At 37.8% G+C, this 24,355-nt stretch overlaps 1 protein-coding gene across 4 annotated transcripts in view; it reads left to right on the forward strand.

Moving 5' to 3' along the window:
• Prkacb (protein kinase cAMP-activated catalytic subunit beta) overlaps window positions 1–24,355 on the forward strand; it is a 137,238-nt gene that overhangs the window by 91,674 nt on the left and 21,209 nt on the right. For all 4 annotated transcript variants that reach the window (XM_008826229.2, XM_017796399.2, XM_008826230.3 and 1 more), the window contains exons 2-8: window positions 2,325–2,386; window positions 4,211–4,339; window positions 9,639–9,737; window positions 11,572–11,654; window positions 14,323–14,449; window positions 15,715–15,810; window positions 18,624–18,746. In XM_008826229.2, coding sequence (XP_008824451.1) covers window positions 2,325–2,386; window positions 4,211–4,339; window positions 9,639–9,737; window positions 11,572–11,654; window positions 14,323–14,449; window positions 15,715–15,810; window positions 18,624–18,746 — 719 coding nt within the window. The remainder of the gene's footprint in view (window positions 1–2,324; window positions 2,387–4,210; window positions 4,340–9,638; window positions 9,738–11,571; window positions 11,655–14,322; window positions 14,450–15,714; window positions 15,811–18,623; window positions 18,747–24,355) is intronic.

A 24,355-nucleotide genomic window follows, 5' to 3' on the forward strand; every position in this document is an offset into this window, starting at 1 on the left:
CTAGGACAAATTAGATCACATTTTCATAATTAGATGTAACAAGTTGATTCATTGTTTTGATATATAAGGATTCTAACTTTAAAAGTTAATTTTCTCTAATTTTTTAAAAATTAAAATTCTTTTGGCCCGGAATAGTGGTGCATGCCTTTAATCCCAGCGCTTGGGAGGCAGAAGCAAGAGGATCTCTGATTTGAGGCCAGCCTGGTCTACATAGCTAGTTCCAGTCCAGCTAGGGCTATATAGTGAGACCCTGTCACAAAAAAAGAAAAAGAGAAAAAACAAAACAAAACAAAACAAAAACACCCAGTTTGGGCTGGAGCAATGACTCAGTAGTTAAGAACACTTGTTCTCTTCCATAGGACCTGAGTTCAGTTCCCAGCACCCACGTCAGGCAACTTACAGCTGCCTGTAACTTCAGCTCCTGGGAGATCTGATGCTTTTGGATTCTGCTGGCACCTGTGCTCACATGCACATACACATACACACACACACACACACACACACACACACACACAGAGAGAGAGAGAATTAAGGAAAAATTAAGAAATAAGTAGCTTGGAGCCGGGCATGGTGGCACACGCCTTTAATCCCAGCACTTGGGAGGCAGAGGCAGGCTGATCCCTGTGAGTTCAAGGCCAGCCTGGTCTACATAGTGAGTTCCAAGACAGCTGGGACTACAGGGAGACCCTGTCTCAAAAAGACCAAAAAAATAATAATAATAATAATAAAAAATAAGTAGCTTGGAAGTATTTTATAATATAATACTTATAGGAAATAGTAGAATAGTATTTCCAGAAGCGCATATTCTAGTGTTACTTTAAAACTTCTCTCTGCCCCTGATGTTTGTTTTGTCACCATCACTTTTAAAATGCAAAGCATTTAGAATGCCAACAACCTTGCAGTGTTAGACCGAAGTTATTCTATTGAAGAGAGAAAAGTGTGCATCATAGAATGTCTCCTGTCCGTGCTACTGCACATGTCCAGATCTAAATGAGTCTATGTTTGATTCTGTTTTGTTTTATTTTGGTTTTGTTTGTTATGGGTTTTAATTGCTTGCTCCTCACGCTGTAGCCCAGACTTGCCTGGAACTCATTGTGTAGCCCAGGCTTGCCTGGAACTCATTGTGTAGCCCAGGCTGGTCTTCAACTCCCCTCCACTTGTCTCAGCCTTCTGCATGCTGGGACTGTAGGGTCTAGTGGACCACGCCTAGCTCAATTCTAATTCAGTTCTGGCTTTTAGTCACCATCATTCAGTATTTCAAAAGGAATTGTTAATGCACTGCTCCAGTCCTTTTTTCCCCAGCATCTTACTATTTCAATATCATATATTTAAGTCCTGTGTTGTCATTTCCCCTTCATTTAGAGTCAGATAGGGAAATATTGAGAACTTTCTGAATAACAACAACAGAAACTTAACATGATTCTTATATAATCGGATTTTCTTTTCATTCTCAACATTAAAATATGAATAGGGACTGGAGAGATGATTCAGGGGTTAAGAGCACTGGCTGTTCTTTCAGAGAACCTGGTTTCCATTTCCAGCACGCACATGGTGGCTGACAACCGTCTGTAACTCCAGTTCCAGGGGATTCGATCCCCTCTTCAGGCCTCTGTGGGCTTTGCACGACGCAGGTGCACTTACACACATTCAGGCAATACACTCATACACATAAAATAAAAAAAGATATGATTAAAAATGTGAATAGATTTTTATCCTTTTGTATTTTTTCCTATTTGTTTTTAAACATCTGGAATTGTTTTGAAAATAGAAGCCATTGTTAATGAATATGTGGGAAGAAGATTTAAGCCTTTGTGGATGTCCTGTGTGTATTTGTTCGTCTGTGGTTTCTCTTTTTCTTGAATAGAGAGAGCATAGATCTAATAACATGTCATATACCTTGAAAACTGTCCTTTATTAAAACCAGTCATTTTTGAATCTCCACAAATCTGAAGACTTGTGTTCTGCACCTGTCTCAGCTCTTGGGTTGCAGGCTGTGAGTACTCTACTGGCTTGTTTATTTACAGTCACTATTTTGTCCTCTATTGGTTTCTAACTTTTACATGACTTCGGACATTTTTCTGGAACAGTATTAACGTTATTAGATTTGAAATTATCAGAGTGATCCTCATATAGAACCATTTTAGAGGCACTTGGAAACTCAACAATGTTTGCTTCTTGCTTAGAGACTTAACTAAGTAGCTCTCTAGGATATCACAGTAGTGAATATATATGTCCTCACAATGATTAACATATGTATGCTTTTTTAAGTGAAGATATTTATATCTAATATCCTTAACAGACAAAACCTGTTTTTATTTTTTTAGTGAAAGAATTTCTAGCCAAAGCCAAAGAAGACTTTCTAAAGAAATGGGAAAATCCTCCCCCGGTAAGGAATCCCCACATTTTTCTACTATTTCATATCTGTGTATAAAACTATAATTCCTGCCTAAGTAATTACAGAAATTTTGACTTTTAAGTGTTATTAGTAAATACAGTTTTAAAATGGAAATTACACCACAATGTATTTTAATTTGTTCATTGATGATTTTATCTATGCCAAAATTGGATAAGGAACCAATTTCTTACACGATAGCTTAAAGTTGGAGTTTTATTGTTGTTGCTTTGTTTCTTGGCACAGCCCTGGGGCTTGAACACAGGGCCTCATGTGTGCTAGGCAAGCGCTCTATCACTGAGTGGTATCCCCAGACTGCTGATACTCATGCCAAGTGACTGTCAGCACAGTGTTTTCTGAAATATTAATTCTTACTTACATCCTTGATAGTACAGAAGTTAGACACTATACTTACAAAATGTTAGACTCTGTGTAACGTGAAACAACAAGGAAGAAAAAGGAGATGGTATATTTTTATTATGTGAAGGAAGACAATGACTAAGCACAAAAAGTGTTCTGTTGTATACTGTTTGTTTTCACTATTTGATTGTGACTGTATTAAACATTTCAACCCATCTGTGTCAGCAAAACTAAAAATCAGATGTAAATCCAAAGTTAATTCAATCAGAATAATAAAGAATTTTTTTCTTCTTTGATGAAGAATTCCATAATGTGAAATTAACATATGGTGTTGAGAAGTTTTCTGAGTAAAACAGTATTTGCCTTCTGTAATGATCCAACATGAAACTGTGATGTATCTCAAAAGCCAGATTTGTGTGCAGGAGAGATGAAATTTTCTGCTGGTGAGCTCAGCAGCTACTGAGGTTTGTCACATGCACCAGAGTCCTACTGCATCACATTTTTCTCAAGCTAAACACTACAGATTGAGCCTTAAAAATATTTTTCTCAGATTTTCATGGATATCTTTGTAATGAAACCTATTAAGCAGATGGGTCATCAGTTGCTACTTGTTGCTAGTACATAATTTGTTCCTAGTAATTTTCATTTTGTTGTAGCAGCAACGGATTGAATAGACTGATGCCTCCAGTTCTTTGCTTCTGTGCAATAGTCAAAGCCAAACAAAGATGTATGCTTATAACAAAACATCTATTCAAGGAGAAAAAGAATTTGATTATTGTTCTGAGGCTCTAACTTTTGGTTCTTTGTGGAATGAAGAACTCTTCTTTCCTTCCTGATTTAGGTTATTATAGCATTAGGGAGAAAAGCCTGCAACCATTACCCAGTTTCAGTGCTGCTCCCTACTTATATTGCTGTTTTCTAGCTCTACAGCTAGCTACCTGTAGCTTTGTGGCTATTATTTAGTTCCGTGGATACTGTTTAGTTCCGTAAGCCCATCTAAAGACACAAACAAAAGGACACAGTGCTTTCCTTGGAGGTAACTCTGGTGAAAAGACTCAGCGCTCTCATTTTTCATTTTGTACTATTATTTACAAGTGTACTACAACTTTATACCTCATACAACTATCAGTTTGTACTTATTACAATATACAAAGTTTAGTAGATGTATTAGGAATTCCTATTGGAATTGAAATAGAACTTAGTATTTCAGCTGAGGCCTTTTATTTCTTTCTGTTAGCTTTATGCTCCATTTTACAAAAATGACTCTCTGTTACTGGACATTTCTTATTCAAATGGGGGAAAATTGAACAGATAACCTGGAATCTAAAGAGTGTTTTTGTATTGTTACTATGTGGATAGTTACAAATTAAATTAGCCATCAGGATTATATAATAGTAAGGGGATTATACTTGTCATCCTGTAGGAATTTCTAATTTAAATATTTTTTTTCCTGTGTAGAGTAATGCTGGACTCGAGGATTTTGAGAGGAAAAAAACCCTTGGAACAGGTTCATTTGGAAGAGTCATGTTGGTGAAACATAAAGCCACTGAGCAGTATTATGCTATGAAGATCTTAGATAAGCAGAAGGTTTGTCTGCGTGGCTTAATGTGGGGTGAACTCCTGTACCAGCTTCAGCTTTAAACAGATGCAGCATCACGCTGCACTGATACCTCCAGTTCATCCTGCTGTGGTTGTCATGTTCATTACTATTATGACTATGACAGTCAGTTAATATAATAGCTTTAATATATGGAGATAGAGTGTTATTCCAAAAATTATCTGTAGATAATGCATATCTAGACATACTGACAAAATAGGGACTTCAACATGGAAGAACAAGCTCCTTTCTCTACCTCACTGTACTTCATGGAAGAATGCAAAACCAAGTAATCCTCATTGCCGTAACAGAAATTTAGTAATCTTACTCCACGTCCTGTTTTACTTTACAGTAGAAACACCCTATTTAACTTGACTGAGTTTGGCCAATTTAAAATATCAACCAAAGCAGAGAAAAATTGTAAAACCTATAAAACAATTTTTAATTATTTCTCATATGTTGATGTAATGAATCAGGATGTCTGAAGTGGTTAATCCTTTAAATATTAAGTTGTTTTTCTGATAATCACTGACAAGGAAAGGATGAAGAATAGAAATAAATATTGATATAGTTCTTAATTACTACCTTACAGAGGCTGACTTTTTTATGAGTCGACAAATAGCCAGGGAGACAACAGTGACCAGATGACTCTGTCCTATGGGAATATAATTTGAACCACACTCATAATTCTAAATACTCTAATAGCCACATTTTAAGAAATGAAATGTGCTGGGCATGGTGACATACACCTTTAGTCTCAGTACTCAGGAGGCAGAGGCAGGTGGAGCTCTGTGAGACTGAGGTTGAGGCCAACCTGATCTACATAATGAGTTCCAGGCCAACCAGTTGAGGAAAGGAAGGGAGGGAGGGAAGGACAGAGGGTTGGAGGGAGAGACAGAGGGATGAAGGGACAGAGGGAAAATGTTACATACCTCAACAATTTTTTATTTGTTAAGTCTTAAACACTGGGTGTTTAAGTGTTAAATAACTATATGTGGCCAATGCCTACCACATTTAACGGCAAAGCATTAGACTGGTCCAACGTTCATTATAATTAAAACCAAAGTATAATCTCACATGAAAAGGAGGTAGTGACTTTAGTCACTCTAAAATTAAAGGTATCAGGTACATGCATTCAATTGACCAGGCTGTCTACTGCCCTTATTCACATTTCTTTTCTGACCATACTTCTTGAAGAATGAGTTCCACTAACCCACCTCCTATTAATTGTTCAACTCAAAACAGCTGCCCCATCCATTCTGTCTTTTGAGTGATTCTGCCAGGGGTCTACAGACCAGTGTCCAAAGTGCCAAGTCCAATAGACTGCCCATCTTGTTCTATCACCTTTGGAGTATAACTGACAGCCACTTCTTTACAGGGTCCTATCCCAGCCTCTGGAAATTCGTGCCCTCCTCATTATGCACCTGCTTCTCTGGGCGTCTTCCTGTTTTGTTTCTTTTCCTGTTTCATTGTGGTTTCCTAGTTCTTTCGAGACTGCTTGTCTCTAAGCTCCAAACTATCTGTCTTCTGCTTGTTCTACATCTTCTCTCATGTGTTCTCATCCAATAACCTCAACCCTTGCTCAAACTTTCCATTCCTAATCTGCACGGTCTAAGCATGGAGCTCGAGATCTTTTGGTTCCTGCCTTCATTTTGTAGGTGAGGTTAATGGAGCTCAAAGAGAGTAAGTGACTTCAACTTACACTGGTAGCAAAACAACAGAGTACTCTGCTCGTCCTTCTTTGGTAAACCTACTATAATAATATTCATTAAATGCTCCGTCAGGACGGCTTCTGATAAGTATGTTATCTTTTCTAAGGAATTTATAGAATGTTTTTCTGCCAAAACAGATGATAACAGTAGCCATCTTAGGTTTAAAGGATTTAGGGAAGGCTTCTTAGCTTCTCTTGGTAATGCAGTAACCTATTAAACAAACTGACCCTGTTACCTCCTGGATAAATAATGGTAAATGTGTATTTCCCAGAAAAATAACTACAGTTTTATCTCATTTCTGTTACTGCCATGTACTGGGTCTTGACATAAATTAGAACGAAAGACTTTATATTATGAATTTATTTAATTTGGTTATTAATAAAATAACAGCCCATAATTCCTTCTGTTAATAAGTTCATACAAGCCTTTCAAAGAAAAAAATTTAGGGGCTGGAGAGATGGCTCAGCAGTTAAGAGCATTGACCGCTCTTGCAGAGGACCCGAGTTCAATTCCCAGCACCCACATGGTGGCTACGAACTGTCCTTAACTCCAGTTCCAGGGGAATCTGAAGCCCTGTGCACTCACGTACATGCAGGCAATATACTCATACACATAAAATAAAAATAATAAAAAAAAAAGAAAAAATATTTAGCTTCTTTAGTCTTATGGTGAAGGAGAAAAGTCAGTGAGACATCAAGATCATATGTCTCCTCTCTATACAGTATCTCAAATATTGCTGGTATATGCACATACATATGTACATGAACACATACATGCATACCCACATATGCATGCACCTGTACACATAGGTTACATTAGTGAATCTTTTTTTAAATTTTTATTTATTATTTTTATTTTATGTGTATGAGTTTATTGCCTGCATGTAAGTAAATGCACCCATGTTGTGCAGTACCTGCAGAGGACAGAAGAGTCCATTGAATCCCTTGGAGCTGGAGTTACAGACAGTTGTTAGCTGCCATGTGGGTGCTGAGATTCAAAACCAGGACTTCTGCAAGAACAACCAGTGTTCTTAACCGCTGAGTTGTCTCTCCAGCCCCACATTAGTGAATCTTGACAGCTGCGTGGCATCATCCTCCCTTTTAAACCAATAATCTTATATCTAAGAATCTAAGTAATTTTTCCAATGCCGAGCAGCTAGTAAGTTGAGCCAATAAATCGATCTAGTTTTTCCTGATTGCCATGCCTTTATTCTTCATTAATTTTGCCCTTGACATCTGGTTCTATCTCTAGAATCCTAACCAGTCCCTAGTTTGATGTCCCATTAACTTCAGCCCGTCTTTTAGACCCCTGATTTCCACAACCCCAGACTCTCACCTCTGCTTTTTACATCACATTAGTTCCCACACCCACCTGGCAGCCGGCACTCATTAAAGGAAGGTGGCGCTGCTTCACCTCCTGCCTAACTAACCTTCCCAGTTTTCTTCCAGACTCAAGTATATAATTTTCTGGGTGGAAAAAGGAAAGCGCTGTGGTCCATCTTGCTTATTACTAACTCCTCTAGTGCTTTACTTGACAAAATCAATTAATGCTTTTAAACCAGTACATGTAAGCTAACATAAATATCAGAAATAAATATAAATTTTATATGAATTTTGAAGATAAAATATAAACTGTATCCCAAGAGATAGTTGTAAAATTTCCTCTGACATTTAGGAAGGTCTCATTATCAGTGTTTCAAAAGTATTATCTGGAACCATAGCCAAATGAAAGTGCACCCTGCCTTTCCTCTGTGTTCTTCTGAATTGGTGTGACTGTTAGCCTTGACCCACTTTTTTCCATCTCTCCTGAACCTTCATTATCCATCCATCTTTTCAAAGTCACTACAGCTCTTTTGTGAGTAAATTATTTTAACAACTGGCGTATATTGAGCTGCACTGTACGCCAGGCAGTCCATTAGCCAGTGGACATTGCTTATATCACATGGTCACTTTCAAAGCATCAGCAACTTAGAGACTTAGGATTCTGTCCTCAGTGTCAAGTGAACATTTTCTCTTCTAACTTTCCAGTTATTCATGTATTGCTAACTAACTTTTAGTTATTCATGTATTGCTGTTCACGTATCCATGCACCTTTCAGGTAGCTTCTGTGCAGCATGAAAGCAGGCATTGTGGTCAATGGGCATAATTAAAAGTAAATTCAATTTTAAGTGGCTAATTTTTTAAAAATTGTTGCATTAAAAATTGGCTAAGCATATATGTCTTGCCAGTTCATATATCTTGAATTATATCCTGGACATACATACTAGGCTAAAGTTTGAAATGCAGAGAGTGTCTCTTGTGGTTATTACTTCACAAGCCAACACATATTTTGTGCCTCATTAAAAGCCTGCTGTATCACATAAAAACAGGCATAAAGCGGCAGTAATTGTCCGGCTGGTGTTACATAATTTGCTGTGATAATTATGATGTAACTGGTTCTATAACTGGGTAAAATGTGGACAGTAGTGGCCCAACAACTTCATTTTGTGGGTTTTAAAAGCTGAGGTCTAAGGAGTTGGAATAACAACCCAAATTCCCAAAGCTGGTGAAAAGATGGCCTAGGCTACACATAGATCTGACTCCTAACCATTCATCTTTGCTCAGTCCTGTTCACTCCTAATTTCATGTACTATGTCAGTCACTGGCTGATATTGTCACCTTCTTTATGTTCAGCTGATTGCCTTCTGTGACACCGCTCTGTGATGTAAGCTTCTGGCAAGAAAGAATGTACTTCTTGCATTGCTGAAGTACACATTTACATGGCAGTTATTACTTAATAACTGTCCTGTTCTCTTAAATTCAGAAGAAAATCCCCTGTGGAATAGGCTCACGATCTTCATGAAGTCAATATTATGGTTTCCCTTTCTGTTGAGTAGACTCTCCAGGGTATGTTTGATTAACCCTAAATATCTGTTTCTTACAGAGATTGTAGTGTTTGCCAATATTTTGTATGTTCTACTCTGCAGCTATATAAATTAATTTTTTTTTATTTTTAGCCATATATATCCAGATATAAAATGAACAGATTATCCTAAAATATTTTTTCAATTTTTACTTCCTTGATCCTTAATTTTCTTACTGATCTTCTAAAGTATTCAAAATCCCTGCCTACTGTTGATATGATATATGATTTCACTGTATACTTGTGAACGAAATACTTTCACATAGTAACCTTTAAGGTAATTTTATAGGTCCATTTCTTGCCCCCATTTAGCTCTTGTTTCTTAATTCACAGTTGATTTTTTTTTCTTTTGACACAGTGTCTCACTCTGTCACTGTGTAACACAAGCTGAACTTAAACTTCTGGCAACCTTCTGCTTCTGTCTCCGCAGTGTTGGGCTTATGGGCATGCTCTGCTACAGCTGGTACAAACTTATCTTCTGAAGACCAAGGTTGACATTTTCTGTTAGGTTGCTACCATTTGATTCTTACAAGTCTAATGGATAGCTATTGTTTTTCCTTATTCAGGTCTAATAATTTTGCTTATCTGATAGTATTTATGGAAAACATTTTTCATTTAAAATTGTTATAACTTTTAAATTTAAGTACACTAAAATGTGTCCATCTTTCAATTGCAGGTTGTTAAACTGAAGCAAATAGAGCATACTTTGAATGAGAAAAGAATATTGCAGGCAGTGAATTTTCCTTTCCTTGTTCGACTGGAGTATTCTTTTAAGGTAAATTGTAGTGATATCTAAGACAGATATTTTCAGCCAGATACACTTTTTAAGATATGAAATTATAATAGAATCTAAGGAAGTGATAAAACTAGAGAATGTAAATAAATAAAAAAGGAGGAAGATTTTATGTAATTAAGTCCTGCTTTGCTTATAGCTTGGTAACATTGGGGTAAGTTACTTCTCCCTGGAGCAACTGCTATGGGATTTTTCATGGGATGGTAACGCAAATCAAACACAGGGATTACCATCTGCTTTCTGTTGCTGTGATCAAGCACTCTGACCAAAAGCAACTTGGGGGAAGAAAGACCTTTTGGAGTCTTATGCTTCCAAATGACATTTCATTACTGAAGGAAATCAGGGCAGACACTCAAGGCAGGAGCCTGTAAGTGGGAGCTAGAGCAGAGACCATGGAGGAACACTGCTTACTGGCTTGCTCCCAGGGCCTGGGCTTAGCCTGCTTTCTTAAACAATTCAGGACCACCTGCCCAGGGGTGGCACCTCCCACTGTGGCCTGTGCCCTCCCACATCACTCAGCAGTCAAGAAAATGCCTCTCAGATCACAGGCAGATCAGATAGAGGAAATTCCCCAGCTGAGGGTCCTTCCTCTCAGGTTGTAAGGTTGACAACTGCAGCTACCAGCACAGTGATCCAGAAAAACACACACACACACACACACACACACACACACTCATAAAAGTGCAGAAGCCTTGTTAAGCAGTTCTTACGCCCATTCAAATGAATACACTTGAACATACTTTCTACTTTCCTTAAACCCTGTCCTAGTTTGTTTCTCCATTGCTGTGACAAAATACTCTCACCAATACCAATTTGGGGAGGAAAGGGTTTACTTTATCTTATATATCCTAGTCATAGTTCATCAGGGAGCCCAGTGTAGGAACTCAGGGCAGGAACCTGGAGGCAGGAGCTGGAGCACAGGCCATGGAGGAATGCTGCTTACTGGCTTGTTCCCCTGGCCCATGCTCAACCTGCTTTCTTAGGCAACACAGGCCCACCTGCCCAGGGGTGGCACCACCCACAGTGGGCTGGGCCTCCCACATCACTCAACAATCAAGAAGGTGCCCCACAGACATGGCCACAGGCCAGTCCAATGAAGGTAATTCCCCAATTGAAGCTCCCTCAACCCAGGTGTGTCAAGTTGACACTCAAGCTATCCAGTACAAACCCTTTCTGTCAGGACCAGAACATTTTCTTTTCCTTACTAATTTATATTCTGGGTTTCGGTGGGGTGTTGGTATTGTTGTTTTGCTGAACAGGTAGGGCAGTGTCTGCTCCTATCCAAATGTCAAATAAAGTAGAAAAGGTTCATTCTTTAAACTAGAGCTCCTTAGATCTGGAATGATACTTGGCATCTCTGCACCACTAAATCATATGAAGCACTTTCACTTTTCTTAGTCCTTTATTCTTAAATCAAATAAAGACCTATGTACTTAAGATATTAAAACCATTCATCTCTCAGGCATAAAATGTAAATATTCTTACTTGCTTTTCTAAGTCAGCTTTTAACTTGTTATTCCTGTCATATGCTGTGCTAGGGTGCCATTGCCACAGTGCTTAACTATCCAAAAACAAACATTTCAGGCAAGAACAGGACAGCAAAAATCCCAAATTAATTTGTGACTGGACTACCAAAGGCAGCAGAAGGACACCAAGAGCACTTTTCATTTCTGTCTTTCCCCCAATTTCATTAATCTGTCAAAACAACTTGGACTTTCTTGGACTTTGCCCTTTCTAATTAAACAAGACATAATCTTAAAATATTTTTTAACCTAGCTGTCATAATTTTTACTTATTTTCTGTTATTTGTTCATAGGATAATTCTAATTTATACATGGTTATGGAATATGTTCCTGGGGGTGAAATGTTTTCACATCTAAGAAGAATTGGACGGTTCAGGTAACTAATGCTCATAGCTTCCTTTTTCAGGTCTTTAGGTGCTTGTGTTTACTTTAAACCAAAGTTTTAAGTTAATACCAGTGCCAAAAAATACATTTAGCTTAATTTATCAATAGTTTACCTATATAAAGCATTAGGTAGAAACATTAATAAGAGACCATACCAGAAGCTCATGAGAACACTATGAAACCAATTTAAATATTCTGCCTTTGATACGTATTGTGGGAGTATTTGAAGAATTTCCAGACAAATGTGAAAATTAATTAAATTTTGAAACGCCAGTATTTATTGAACAAATACTAATATATACTAATATTTAATAACAGTAGTACTAGCAGAGATTTTCATGAGAGTGAATAAGGAGGAGGTATATAAAAGTAGTAGTGGTAGCATGCTGATGATCGAGTTCTTACAAATGTAATTTGTGAAATGTAAACACATTTTTAAAATATACACATAATTTAAAGAGTTTGTAGCTTACTAGATGATTACTAACAAGATCTCAGTTTTTCTGCTAGTTTTGTCTGTGTACAGGGCTCATAGCTGCTACTGTTAATAAGCCCTAGTAAAGTGGATCTAAATTAAGAACAGACCAGCTTTTCTCAGGTAGGACTCAGTAAAACCTAAGTATGAGCTCAGCAGGAGCAATGGTAGACGGGTATCACAAGATGATATCAGATAAGCAACCATTAGTGTTATTAGAGCTGCATGAGGCCCAAGGAAGATTCATTTATCAACCCATCACGTATGAGGAACCCAGCATGTCTCAGGGACTGCAGTGGAAAGCAGTGTCTGTTCATCCCTGATAATTTTTTTACTTCCTATTCCACCTCTCTTTCCTATCACCTCTGTCTAAACAGGCGTGATCCCCGTGTTCCCCTAAAATTACCCCTTGTTCAGGGAAGTGCCACATCCAAACTTGTTCTCAAAATGTATTTCATCCTTTACTGCAATGGCTAATTTCTTTGCTTTGTAACTCTCCACATTTGTTCCTTAATGCTTAACTTGCTGCTGTAAGGAAAGCAAGTTGATGGAAGTAATTCATTATCTTTCCTGATAAACACAGGCTACACATGCACTCTAAAATGCTGCTTATTCCTACCCTATGAGTACCAGAGAATCTAAGTAATTTCTTTGGGTGACTTTAATCAGAGATCATGGAGTCATTGTGAGATTGACTTATGTAGGTGTCTGCACTTAAAGCTGCTTTAAACATCCTGTTCTCACCCAGAATTCTCTAAATAATTAAGCAGAAATATCCAGTCCCAGGTTGCCTTAGAATATTTTCCTCTCACTTTTCAGCAGTCTGATTATAAATCTACGTAGTATGCATATTCCTTCATTCAAACATCAGTTTGTGGAAACAAACATAAGACACCAAGTAGGTTTATACACTAGAGAAAATATAAAGAAGCCTCCCAGACCCCCCCCTTTTTTTTAGTATTGGGGTTCATGCTGCCATAATGGGGGGGGGGCGTCTCTACTTTTGCTACTGTGCCCCTCTCATTCTTTATTACAGTGTTGGAATGGGGCTGAAACAGCAAAGTTACTATAAAATATCCCCCAAAGTATTTTTCTTTACCCTATTCCTACATCCAACAAATACTTACTGAGCATCTGTAGTAGATGAGGCCAGGACCTGGGGGATGTGGTGACACACACAAGGGGCAGCATGTGTAAAATGCATTTTGGAACTCTGTTTCTGGTGCCATCCCTTGAGGGAAATCCTATTAATAGTTAAGGTTGTTTATTAAAGACATAAATGTGAAAGTCATTACAGTTTCTCAGGCAGATTAGCATATACTAGAAATTAATTAAAAATGCAGATTCAAAAGTTGGTATGTCATTTTCAAGAAATGCTGAGATTGGGATGTGAAAATTACACTAATCTGTCAGAATTACAGCTATACGTAGATGCAGTCTATGTGTATAAGAACAATGCATGATTTGTACACATATAAAAGTGTGTGTGTGTGTGTGTGTGCGTGTGTGTGTGTGTAAAAACATGCCTGGTAGATCTGAAAGTTCACATGACTGCTTCTGGATGGGAGTGTGAAAGCTTTTACTCTTTACCTATATTATGTATGATTTTTCTCTGTGATGAGTGTATATCACTTTTGTAATAGGAACTGCTTCAGAATAGGTAAGGTAGCATTCATCTTCCGCTTACTGCGACTGAAGTAGATTCTGTGTAGTGAAATTCTTTATGCCCTTGAAATTTGTAGGAAAAGCAAACAAAGTCATCACTGTTAACTACAGTGATGCTTCTTTAGACCAGGAAGTTGGCACATCACTTTTCAGTCATCCTCAAGGTCGGTCGTAGTCATAATGACATCATAGTTGCCTAACATGGGCAGTAATGATTTACAGTAAGAGTGCTGTTTTAAGGTTATGTTTTCTTCAGCATAAAAATAAGATTCTAAGCATATCTTCTTTTTACAGATGTGTAGGGAAATTTGTCCCCTAAATGTATCAAAGCATTATTTGATAGCAACTTAGAAACTTATGAAATATTTGGAAACTGGCAAATTTTTCACCAACATTTAAAAGAAAAATGTACTCTCTCTCAAAATACTTCTACTCCATGTAAATTTTAATGTATAGTCTACTAGTTAGCATTTGTTAAGTTACCATTTTACAGAAAATCAATGTTTTGTGTTTTTTCCAGTGAGCCCCACGCTCGGTTCTATGCGGCCCAGATAGTGCTAACATTTGAGTACCTCCATTCATTAGATCTCATCTACAGAGACCTAAAGCCTGAGAATCTCCTAATTGACCACCAAGGTTATATTCAGGTATGATTTGAACACCTTGTACAGATGTATTTTGAAAAACACTGTGAGGAACAGATTTACACATTTAGCTAAATTATCAGCGTTGAATTTCTTTTCATTTTCGGGAGAAAATTGGTTCTTTCTAATAGCTTAAATTGAATTCCTAGTTCTGCTATTACAGAAGTAAAAATCACATCAAGGGAAGAACTTGTTCATGTCTCCTAGAATCTGTCATTCTGAGCTAAGCACAGGTCCTACAAAAAGGACTAAATGTGTGAGTTGTCGTTAGTGCCAAACATTGCTTACATGTACAGGTTGAACACCCCCTAAATCTGAAAATCCAAAATCTGAAACTTTTTGTGTATTAACATGACACCGTAAGTGACAAATTCTTCACGTGATGTCATTTAATCAAGGCAGTCAAAACACAAGTGCAGCAAAAATATTGCATGGCGCGTCTTCAGGCTGTCTATCACCGTAAGGTGTCTTTGAAGCATGAATGAACCTTGTGTTTGGACTTGGATCTCATCACAAGGCACTTGTCTACGGAAATATTCCAAAATCTGGAAAAGTCCAAATTCTGAATGACTTATGGTCCCAAGTGTTTTCCGTGATAATCTGTATTGCCTCTTTTAATGCAGATAAGCCTATGAACTGTAACAACTGTTATTATCCTCATTTTAAAGCTAATGAAACTAAGATATTGCCAGGTTTATAGCCAGTAAATGTTAGAATTAGAATTCTAACCCAGAATCTGGTCCCAAGTCCAGGCCTCTACCACCAGAGAACAATGGCCAGGGGAGCCCTAACCACTGATTCTGGGCTGTCAGCCACATTTCCTCTCCAGTGCTATTGATATCATGGGCCTTACTTTCTACACATCTCGGAGGAGTTTCCTGTCTGTGGTTTCGCTTTGGTGAACATACTGACTGAAGAGTCATTGGGCTTGAGGGATATTTTTACCATACTTCATTTTTATCAAAACTGTTAATCTTTATTTTCACTTTTTAAATTATTTGGTAATTGTATCTGATGATAATGAGTTACTCTTCTTGATTTGCTTGTTTTGAGAAATGGAAAAGGTTTCCAGCTTGGGTTGTTTCAATTTTCATTCACTATATATTTAATTGCCTTCATGAATTAGTATCAGTTACATTGACTCATTTTTTTTCCACGTTTTTCATGGATTCAATAATAATCTTGAATGTTTAACTCTTGATCTGGTTACAACAAATACATTTATTGTGACATGATAAATTTTCACAATTTTTTTTTTCCTTTTATAGGTCACAGATTTTGGGTTTGCCAAAAGAGTCAAAGGCAGAACTTGGACATTATGTGGCACACCAGAGTATCTGGCTCCAGAAATAATCCTCAGCAAGGTACGGATGCTGTCAGCACAGAGCAGAGAGCTGTGTTGCTGTGGACTTCTGTCAAAACAATTCAGTGACTGAAGCTCACATTTCTTATTTGATCTAAGTTATAAATTTAAATCTACTTGTGCATGATTACTAAACAGTAATTCAGTAGTCTCTCCTAATCCTCTAACTTCTGTCAGTTTTTACTATGGGTCTTAAAGAAGTAAAGTCATTAATCTGATCTCTAGACCCATAAATAGTGGGTACATAATGGTAATATTTATATTAGCATGTTTCTATGAAGCTTGTTATCAGCCATGATCTATGTCAATTGGCACCAAAGATTATGGGGAAAAAACAATAATTACCCTTACTACTCTCTACATTGGGGTCAAAACATTAGCTTTACAAATCATTTTGAAGCCAAAACTAGTCTTCCTGGTTCTTCCAGAAGTGGAGCGTGCAGGGGGCTAGTTCTGGGCCTCCAGGAGGCAAATCTGATATGCATCAGTTCTCCCTTTTTTTCAAGTTAACCACCTAGATGAGAGGGAGTTATGGAAATTAACTTTAATTTTAGCTTACTAGTAATATCACAGCAATTAAATGCTCTCAATCTTACGGAAATGGTGAGATGTGGTGGGAGAGACTGTAACCACATTTAAGAGTCTTCACTTCTCTTTGCCCTGCCTTGCCGTCTCCTGATAGAGAAAACTGGAAAGAGGAAACTAAACAAGCTGAGCTCAGATAGGGGCAAGGAAAGGCAAACAAGGTCACAGGCATTAAAGGATTGCAAGCTAACCAAATGAAATTCAACTGACCTATAGAAGAAGTTCTAGGGTCAAAGAAGAACCTTCTATGGCTTTCTTATTATCTTTCATAATTTAGCTTTTTGGTTTCTTGGAATCTAAATAACTAACCTTAAAATGTAAGTATCATGGTTGGTAACTTCACACATTTCTTTTTCCTTAAGTGGATTCAACAAATATATGATCACAAAATAAGCATGAAAACGTGTATAAATATGAACATATTATAAAATGTTTCTTGTGCCAAATTTGGAGAATATAGAAAAATATGAAAAAACAACCAAAAACTCTGTAATCCTACACCCCAAAGGCACTCTTGTTTTTCTAAGCACATTTCCTAGTTGAGATCCTGGTGAATGCTTTGCATTTGGCAAGTACACTAATATGCATGCAAACACGATTCATTCATTCACATGAAGCAGCCACTCCTCTTTTGTTGACTATTTAATTTCCTGGGTTTTTTTGTTGTTGTTTGTAGACTTTTCTGGGGTTTTGTACATAAAGCTTTTCTATATTTCACATTACTTCCATTAATTCCAGAAGTGGAATTATTGAATCAGAGGACGTGAACATTTAATATAAATACCAAATTGCTTTCCAAAGAGATTGTACTATTTTATGTTTTTGCCAGAAGTGTATGATAGTACCTGCTTTGCCACATCCTTCCCAGCACTGGGTCGTCTCTTTTCAAATATTTACTAATATAAAGGTAGTAAATGATTCCTCACTGTGTTGTCATGTCTTTGATTATGAGATACTTTTCCAGATAATTAACATTTAGTATTTCTTTGTGTATATAAATTCAGAATCCATGTCCTTTGACCTTTATTTATTGCATAGATTTTTTTTTTAATTCTCTGTGTCTAGGGTATTGACTTGCATCTAACTGACATGTTTACTATAAATATTAGCGCAGAATTTAAAGCATTGTGAAGTGAAAGGATTGAGCAGCCAATGTCCACTTCCATTAGTAAAATAAAATGCTAGCCTGTTACATTAGTCCCTCCTCTAAAAAAAAAAATATATATATATATATATATGTATATATAATCAGAGAAAACAGAAAGAAAATCCCCATATTGTCTTTTATTGTATGTAATAATTGGAAAGCTAAATGATTTGGAAAGTTAATGTTTTGACCCAAACATAGAGAGTAGTAATTACTTTTTTTCCCCCATAATCTTTGGTGCCAACTGACACAGACCTTGGCTAATAACAAGCTTTATATAAACATGTTAATATAAATATTATCATTATGTGCCCACTTATAGTTTTACATGTGAATTTTAGTAAGTTTACTATTATAGCCAAATGAAACTAACCCTAACTTTGGGAATTGTATTTGGTTTGCAAAGTCCTTTTGCACACGTTACCCCTTTCTTTTGATAAATTACTCACAAAAGCATAGGACTTTGTTTTCCTTCATATACACTTTCAGGAGATGAGAGACTGAAGAATAGATAGCAAAAAAGTACACTTAAATATAAATACTGATTAGATTCCACATTTAATTTTTTCAGTTTCAAAAGATACTGTAAAGTGGACAGAATAATCAAGTATTTTCAGCCTCTTAGTTCCAAGAATGTAGGCCGTTCTGAAATCAGTTTCATCGGTTACTATTCCAATAATATTATTGGGTTATTTTGTTTTAGACTTCTGACCATTCTAGATAGACTATCAATCGCAAACCTAATTCATAAGGTTATGGACTAGGATGGACCTCGAAAGGTAGCTTGGTCTAATTCCCTTTCTGTTGTTGGAAGCATCCAGCAGAATGAGAGATTTCATTGGCCATGTTGTTCTTAATGACTTTAGGGATGAGTTCATAAGCCTTCCAATATCAAATTCCAATATCTGGGACTCCATTAGCCATGGTTTTTTCATATTTTTCTTATTCTGTCTTGAATAGCTGCTTAGTAACTGCATAACTTTTTGTTCAGTGTACTTCCAGATCATTTTGAAATTGCCCATAACTTAGATTTCTTCTGAGTAACTTACGTAATAATTGGCATCGCTGTTTGTTTGTTCCAGGGCTACAATAAGGCGGTGGATTGGTGGGCACTAGGAGTGCTAATTTATGAAATGGCAGCTGGCTACCCTCCGTTCTTTGCAGATCAACCAATTCAGATTTATGAGAAGATTGTTTCTGGAAAGGTAAGCAATATTATTATTCCTTTCTTATTCATTATTTATACATGCGTTGCAAAGTTTATATTTTAGAGCCATATCATGTTATCATTGTACTATCTAAACTGGGAGAAAATAGAAATATTCAGTATTGTAAGAATAAAGAGCAGTTGTACAGACACATCAGCAAAATAATGAGCTTCAATTTTCAGAACAATATTTTGTTTATAATAAAGCAGGATCATAGTTATTCTCAATATTCCTTTAAATAAATATGAATTATAATTTCATGTGGATATCTACTTGGAGAGCAGGTTTAAGAGCTCTTTTTAGGTGCCTGTTTTCAACACAGGCTTCTTGTCCAAATTACATCAGAATTAGATGTAAATGTAAAATGGATAGGGCTTTTCTAGGATAGAAATCACAGAATTGATTTTAACAGAATTATTTATCTTTAAAGTGAGTGTAATTGCCACTGACTTAACAATTAGAAAATAACAATTATCCTCAAACAGGAGTAAACTGAGTATGTCACAATGTACTGCATTTTAGAAATTAACAACTTTTCTTTTTTAAAATTAATTTTTTACAATATATTTTATTGAATTTTTGTTCACTTTATGCATCTTAATCATAAACACCCTCCCTGTTTGCTCCCTCCATAGCCCACCCCACCTGATTTCACACATTCTTTTCTTTTTTTAATTTTATTATTTTTATTTTATGTGTATGCGCATATTGCCTGCACGTAGTTAAGTGCACCTGTGTCATACAGTGCCCACGGAGGTCAAAAGAGGCTGTCGGATCCCCTGGAACTGGAGTTATGGACGGTTCTTAGTTGCCATATGGGTGCTGGGAATCAAACCCGGGTCTTCTACAAGAACATCCAGTGTTCTTAATCGCTGAGCCATCATCTCTCCAGCCCCCATCATGCATTCTGTTATACATGTTAAGGCCTATCTGTCGAGTCAAGTTTGTTTTCCCAGATGTCCCTTGATGTGAGTTCATCCACTGTAACCTGGTCAGCCTATCTAGCATCACTCCCTTAAAGAAGACCAATCCTCACCCAGCAATGATCAGCTGCCAGTAGTTCCTCAGCTAATGTTGGGGCTTCTTACCTATGCTGGGTTTTTGTCTGCTTTGAGTTTGCATGGGTCTTATGCATGCTGTCACCATTGATGTAGATTCTTATGAGCAAGTTCCTAGCTGCCTGGAAAACTCTTGTTTCCTTGTGGTCTTACAGTCTTACAGTCTTACAGTCTTTCCACCCTCTCTTCTACAATGGTCCCTGAGCCCTGGGTGGCAGAGGTTTAATAAGGGTATCTTACCCAGGGGCACACACTTTGTAGTCTCTTTATTTTCTACATTTTGGCCAGTTGTGGCTTTCTATGGTAATTACCCTCTGTTGCATGAGGAAGTTTCACTGCTGAAAGTTGAGATATTAATAGTCTTTCTACTCACTGCTCTGCTTTTTTGCTTTGGTTTGGTTTGTTTGTTTTTTGACCTGGGATCTCCCTGTAGCCCCAGTTGGCCTAGAATTTGTAGTAGACCAGATTGGCCTCGATCTCACAGAGATCTTTCTGTCTCTGTCTCCAGTGTACTGGGATTATAGGCCTGCCCTGCCTGCCTGGCCCTCTTTCACATTTTTAATCTCTAACTTTTCTTCCAGAAGTATTTTGCTCAGGGTCAGTCATTCTTACCTCAACACATCTTAGATCTTTTCTGAAAATTTCCACATCAGGGAAAGCACAGCCTTGTAAACTTTCAGGACCAGTAAGATGACTCGGCCTGTAAAGGCACCTGCTGCTAAGACTGATGACCTGAGTCCCATCCCTGGCACCCACTAAGTGAAAGAGCACCAATTCCTGAAAATTATCCTCTTGAGTGGCACACCCATGCTCCTTCCCCACACACATAAATAAGGAAATGTAATATTAAAAATGTAAGCATTTACAGAGGGCATTCTGTGCATTGTAGCCATGATCTGTGGAGGGGACTCTTTCCCTTCTTGCTTATAGCACAGCCTTTCACCATGTTCTTGGTTTTTTGTTTTTCATAAAGACCACATATCCCCCATTTAGAATATGGCCATCAGTTTTAAGTCACATTGCCGGGTGTGGTGCATGCCTTTAGTCACAGCATTTGGGAGGCAGAGGCAGCCTGGTCTACATTTGGGAGTTCCAGGCCAGCAAGGACTACATAGTGAGATCCTGTCTAAAAAACAAGCTGGGAGTGATGGCTTACGCTTTTAATTCCAGCACTTAGGTGGATCTCTATGAGTTCAAGGCCAGCCTGGTCTACATAGCAAGTTCCAGGCCAGTTGAGGCTATAGGGAGACCCTGCCTCAAAAAAAAAAAGGCTCAGAAGACTCAGAGGGGAGGGTGGGAGTATAACTTAGTGGTAGAGTGTGTAGGAAGTCTGAGATTTGATCTCCAGTACTGAATAAAAGTGAAGAATGAAATTACACTGCCCTGAGATGTGAGGCACTAGACCTTTTGTGGTCAGTGTATCTTATGACCTTCATAGGCCTAGTCAGCCTAATCACCCTGTAGATTGTACAGGGATTAGAGACAAAATTCTTCCTGTCATAGCCACCTCATGCTCTGTATTTTGTAAAGCTGAGCTCAGCATTCATGAATTTAAATTTACAGTGTTCAGTATTTACAAGGTACCCTGACTATCCACGACATGATGATTTATCTTTTTTGACAAGATCCAAAATAAGTCATGGATACTCCACAGTGAGGCTGTTGGAAAAGATGCCAATAGACTATCTGTCCAACTATTCAGATTCCCTATCTCAACATAGGCTCGTGTTTGTTCAGACCTCAGTGCATATGCAGTCTACAGGGTCGTGAGAATTTTTTTTTTTTTTTTGTATTTTACTACATTTTCTGGGGAAAGTTTGCTATTAGATTAGTATTCACAAATTAGGGACTAACTAACTAAAGACCTTAGGCCTTCACTGTGGTACAGGTAAGAAGACTCTTTAGGTAAATAAACTGAATAAGATGTCAAAAGATTTGCACTGATAAAGGCAATGCAGATGGATAGAATACAGTGTTTGAGTAACAAGTGTCTCTCCTGACTACATTTGTAGATCTGTAGGTTTCAGATTTCTCACTTTTAGAATTGTTTTCCACTGGAAAAATAAAGTCACAAAGAACTTCTGATATACACAAGATAAAACACTGAGGGCAACGCAGCAATTTTTTTCTTTTTTTTTTTTGATCTTTTTTTTAAGACAGGGTCTCCCAGTCGCCCCAGTTCACCTGGTACTCACTATGTAGACCAGGCTGGCCTTGAACTCACCCTGCCTCCCAAGTGCTGGGACTAAAGGCATGCGCCACCACGCCAGGCTAGCAATTTATTTTTTAAGAATGTAAGAAATGTGCTGGAGAGCTGGCTGCACAGTTAAGAATATCAGCTGCTCTTGCAGAGGATCTGGATTTGATTCCCAGTTCCCACATGGCAACGCACAACTTCCTGTAGCTTCAGTTCCAGGGGCATCAATGCCCTCTTCTAGCCTCCACAGGTTCTTGCATGCACATGATGCACAGAAGCCACTCAGGCACACACATACAAATAATAAATAAATAAGGGGATTTTTTTTGCATTTTTCTTAAAAGTTTTAATAAAAATAATATTGAAAGGTCACATAGAGCGGAAAAAGAAATGACATTTCAAAATAAGTAAAGTTTGGGGCTGTGGAGATGGCTCAGCAGTTAAGAACACTGTTCTTGCAGAAGACCCGGGTTTGAATCCCAGCACCCACTGGTAGCTAACCACTGTCCATAACTCCAGTTCCAGATGATCTCACAGCCTCTCCTGTCCTCCATGGGCATTGCACGACACGGGTACACTTACCTACATGCAGGCATAACATTCATACACATAAAATAAAAAAATAATAATAAATAAAATATTTTTTAGAAATAAGTGAAGTTTATGTTTTTGCAACATCAGGAATCAGTTTTCTCAAGCAGTTAGCTCAGCTTTCATTTCACCAGAATGATGGAACAATTAAATGAGATTCCTGGCAGTAAAACATTTTCATTTCTCTTCCTCATTCTTCTCATCTGGAGAGTGATCCTTTGTGCACAATGACCTTCTTTACCTTAGCCAAATGAAGAGAGAGGACAACTTGCAAGAGTCAGTCCTTTCCTTCCAGTCTTGGTTCTGGTGATCCAACTCAGGTCTTCAGGCTTAGTGGCCTTTATTGGCTGAGCCATGTCACTGACCTTGGCTCATCTTTTTTTGCCCATGAAATGCTGGTGTTGCCGGGTATCAGCATAGTGGTACACGCCTTTAATCTCAGCACTTGGGAGGCAGAGGCAGGTGGATCTCTGTAATATTGAAGAGGGAGACATTGTCAAGCTTCCCCCCCCCCTCCGCAATGCTGTTGTTAAGGTTCTATTTAGGTCTTCTTTCCTTGTTACAAAATTCTCTATTCTTAGGTGATTCCTTTCTATTCTTGGATTAAAGAAACATGTAGAGAAAGCTAGGTTTCAGGGAGGAAACCTGTACTAGAGGCCATTCAGGTGATATCTTTTTTTATTTAAATTATTTATTTATTGAAAATTTCATACATGCATATAATGTGTTTTGATCAAATCCATGCCCACTCCCATCCAACTCCTCCCATATCCCCCCCCATCGCTTTTTTCTGATAACTTAATGTACTCTTTCTTCTTTTTTTTTATAGGGCTTTTAGCTACTCTGACATCCCCCCTTCTGAAGAGGTAACCCTAAAATCTTTCAAAGATTAGATGAAAGCTCCCAAATATTTTCAATATTTTTGGCCTTTGGAACAGAGTAGGTTTCTAAGAGGCCCAAGGACATTGTGAGTTTTAGCCAAGAAACTGGCTACTTTTCCTTGGTGTCTTTTTACCCTAACCGCCTAGCCAATTCCTACCTCCTCTTCTTATCACACCATCCTCTGAAGAGGTTACCCAAATTGCTAATAGGGAATCAGGATGCAAACAGCTCTGGCATCTTCCATGCTGAACAGGGACGCAGGATGAGGCAATTGGAGTATCCCTTCAATGGGTCTATCTCAAAGACTCCCAAATTGTATAACTCTTATCTCAAAAAGGAAAAGAAAGTCTTTGAATCCTGAATAGATATGAAGGAGAAGTAAAGGCAAGACTAATTAGCATTACAAGTTCTAGCCAGGGAACTAGAAAACAGTCAGAGCAGGGCAATTTTCAAATGTTCATATGAGAGTCCACTGGAATTTCTTGACAAGGGCTTCCAAAAGCATCCCTCTATTGGGTTCCCCCTCCTTTTTCTTTTGTGTTCCAAGGCTGGACTCTAGAGTGATGGATTCAGGATTTGCTTTCAGGTATTTTGATAGCTGTTAGAATGGTTAGAATCAGTCTCAGTTCCCTCTCAAAGGCTTCTAGATAGGGGAAGAAAACAAATTTATCCATCGTTTTAGAACAGTAGCTAGTTGTCTCCATCAGCTACAGGTGGGCACTACAGTATTGGAGACCAAGATTTGAAGTCTTACATCTGAGCAGCACTTTCTGGTTAGGAACAAAATCATCAATGAGAAATAACTGTCTAAATAACTTTTTATATGGACTTAAGACTAATGTCTGGGAAGTTTAATCCCTTGAACTCTTAAAGAAATA

Source organism: Nannospalax galili, unplaced genomic scaffold, assembly GCF_000622305.1.
Source record: "Nannospalax galili isolate Female #2095 unplaced genomic scaffold, S.galili_v1.0 scaffold9, whole genome shotgun sequence".
Lineage (NCBI taxonomy): Eukaryota > Metazoa > Chordata > Mammalia > Rodentia > Spalacidae > Nannospalax > Nannospalax galili.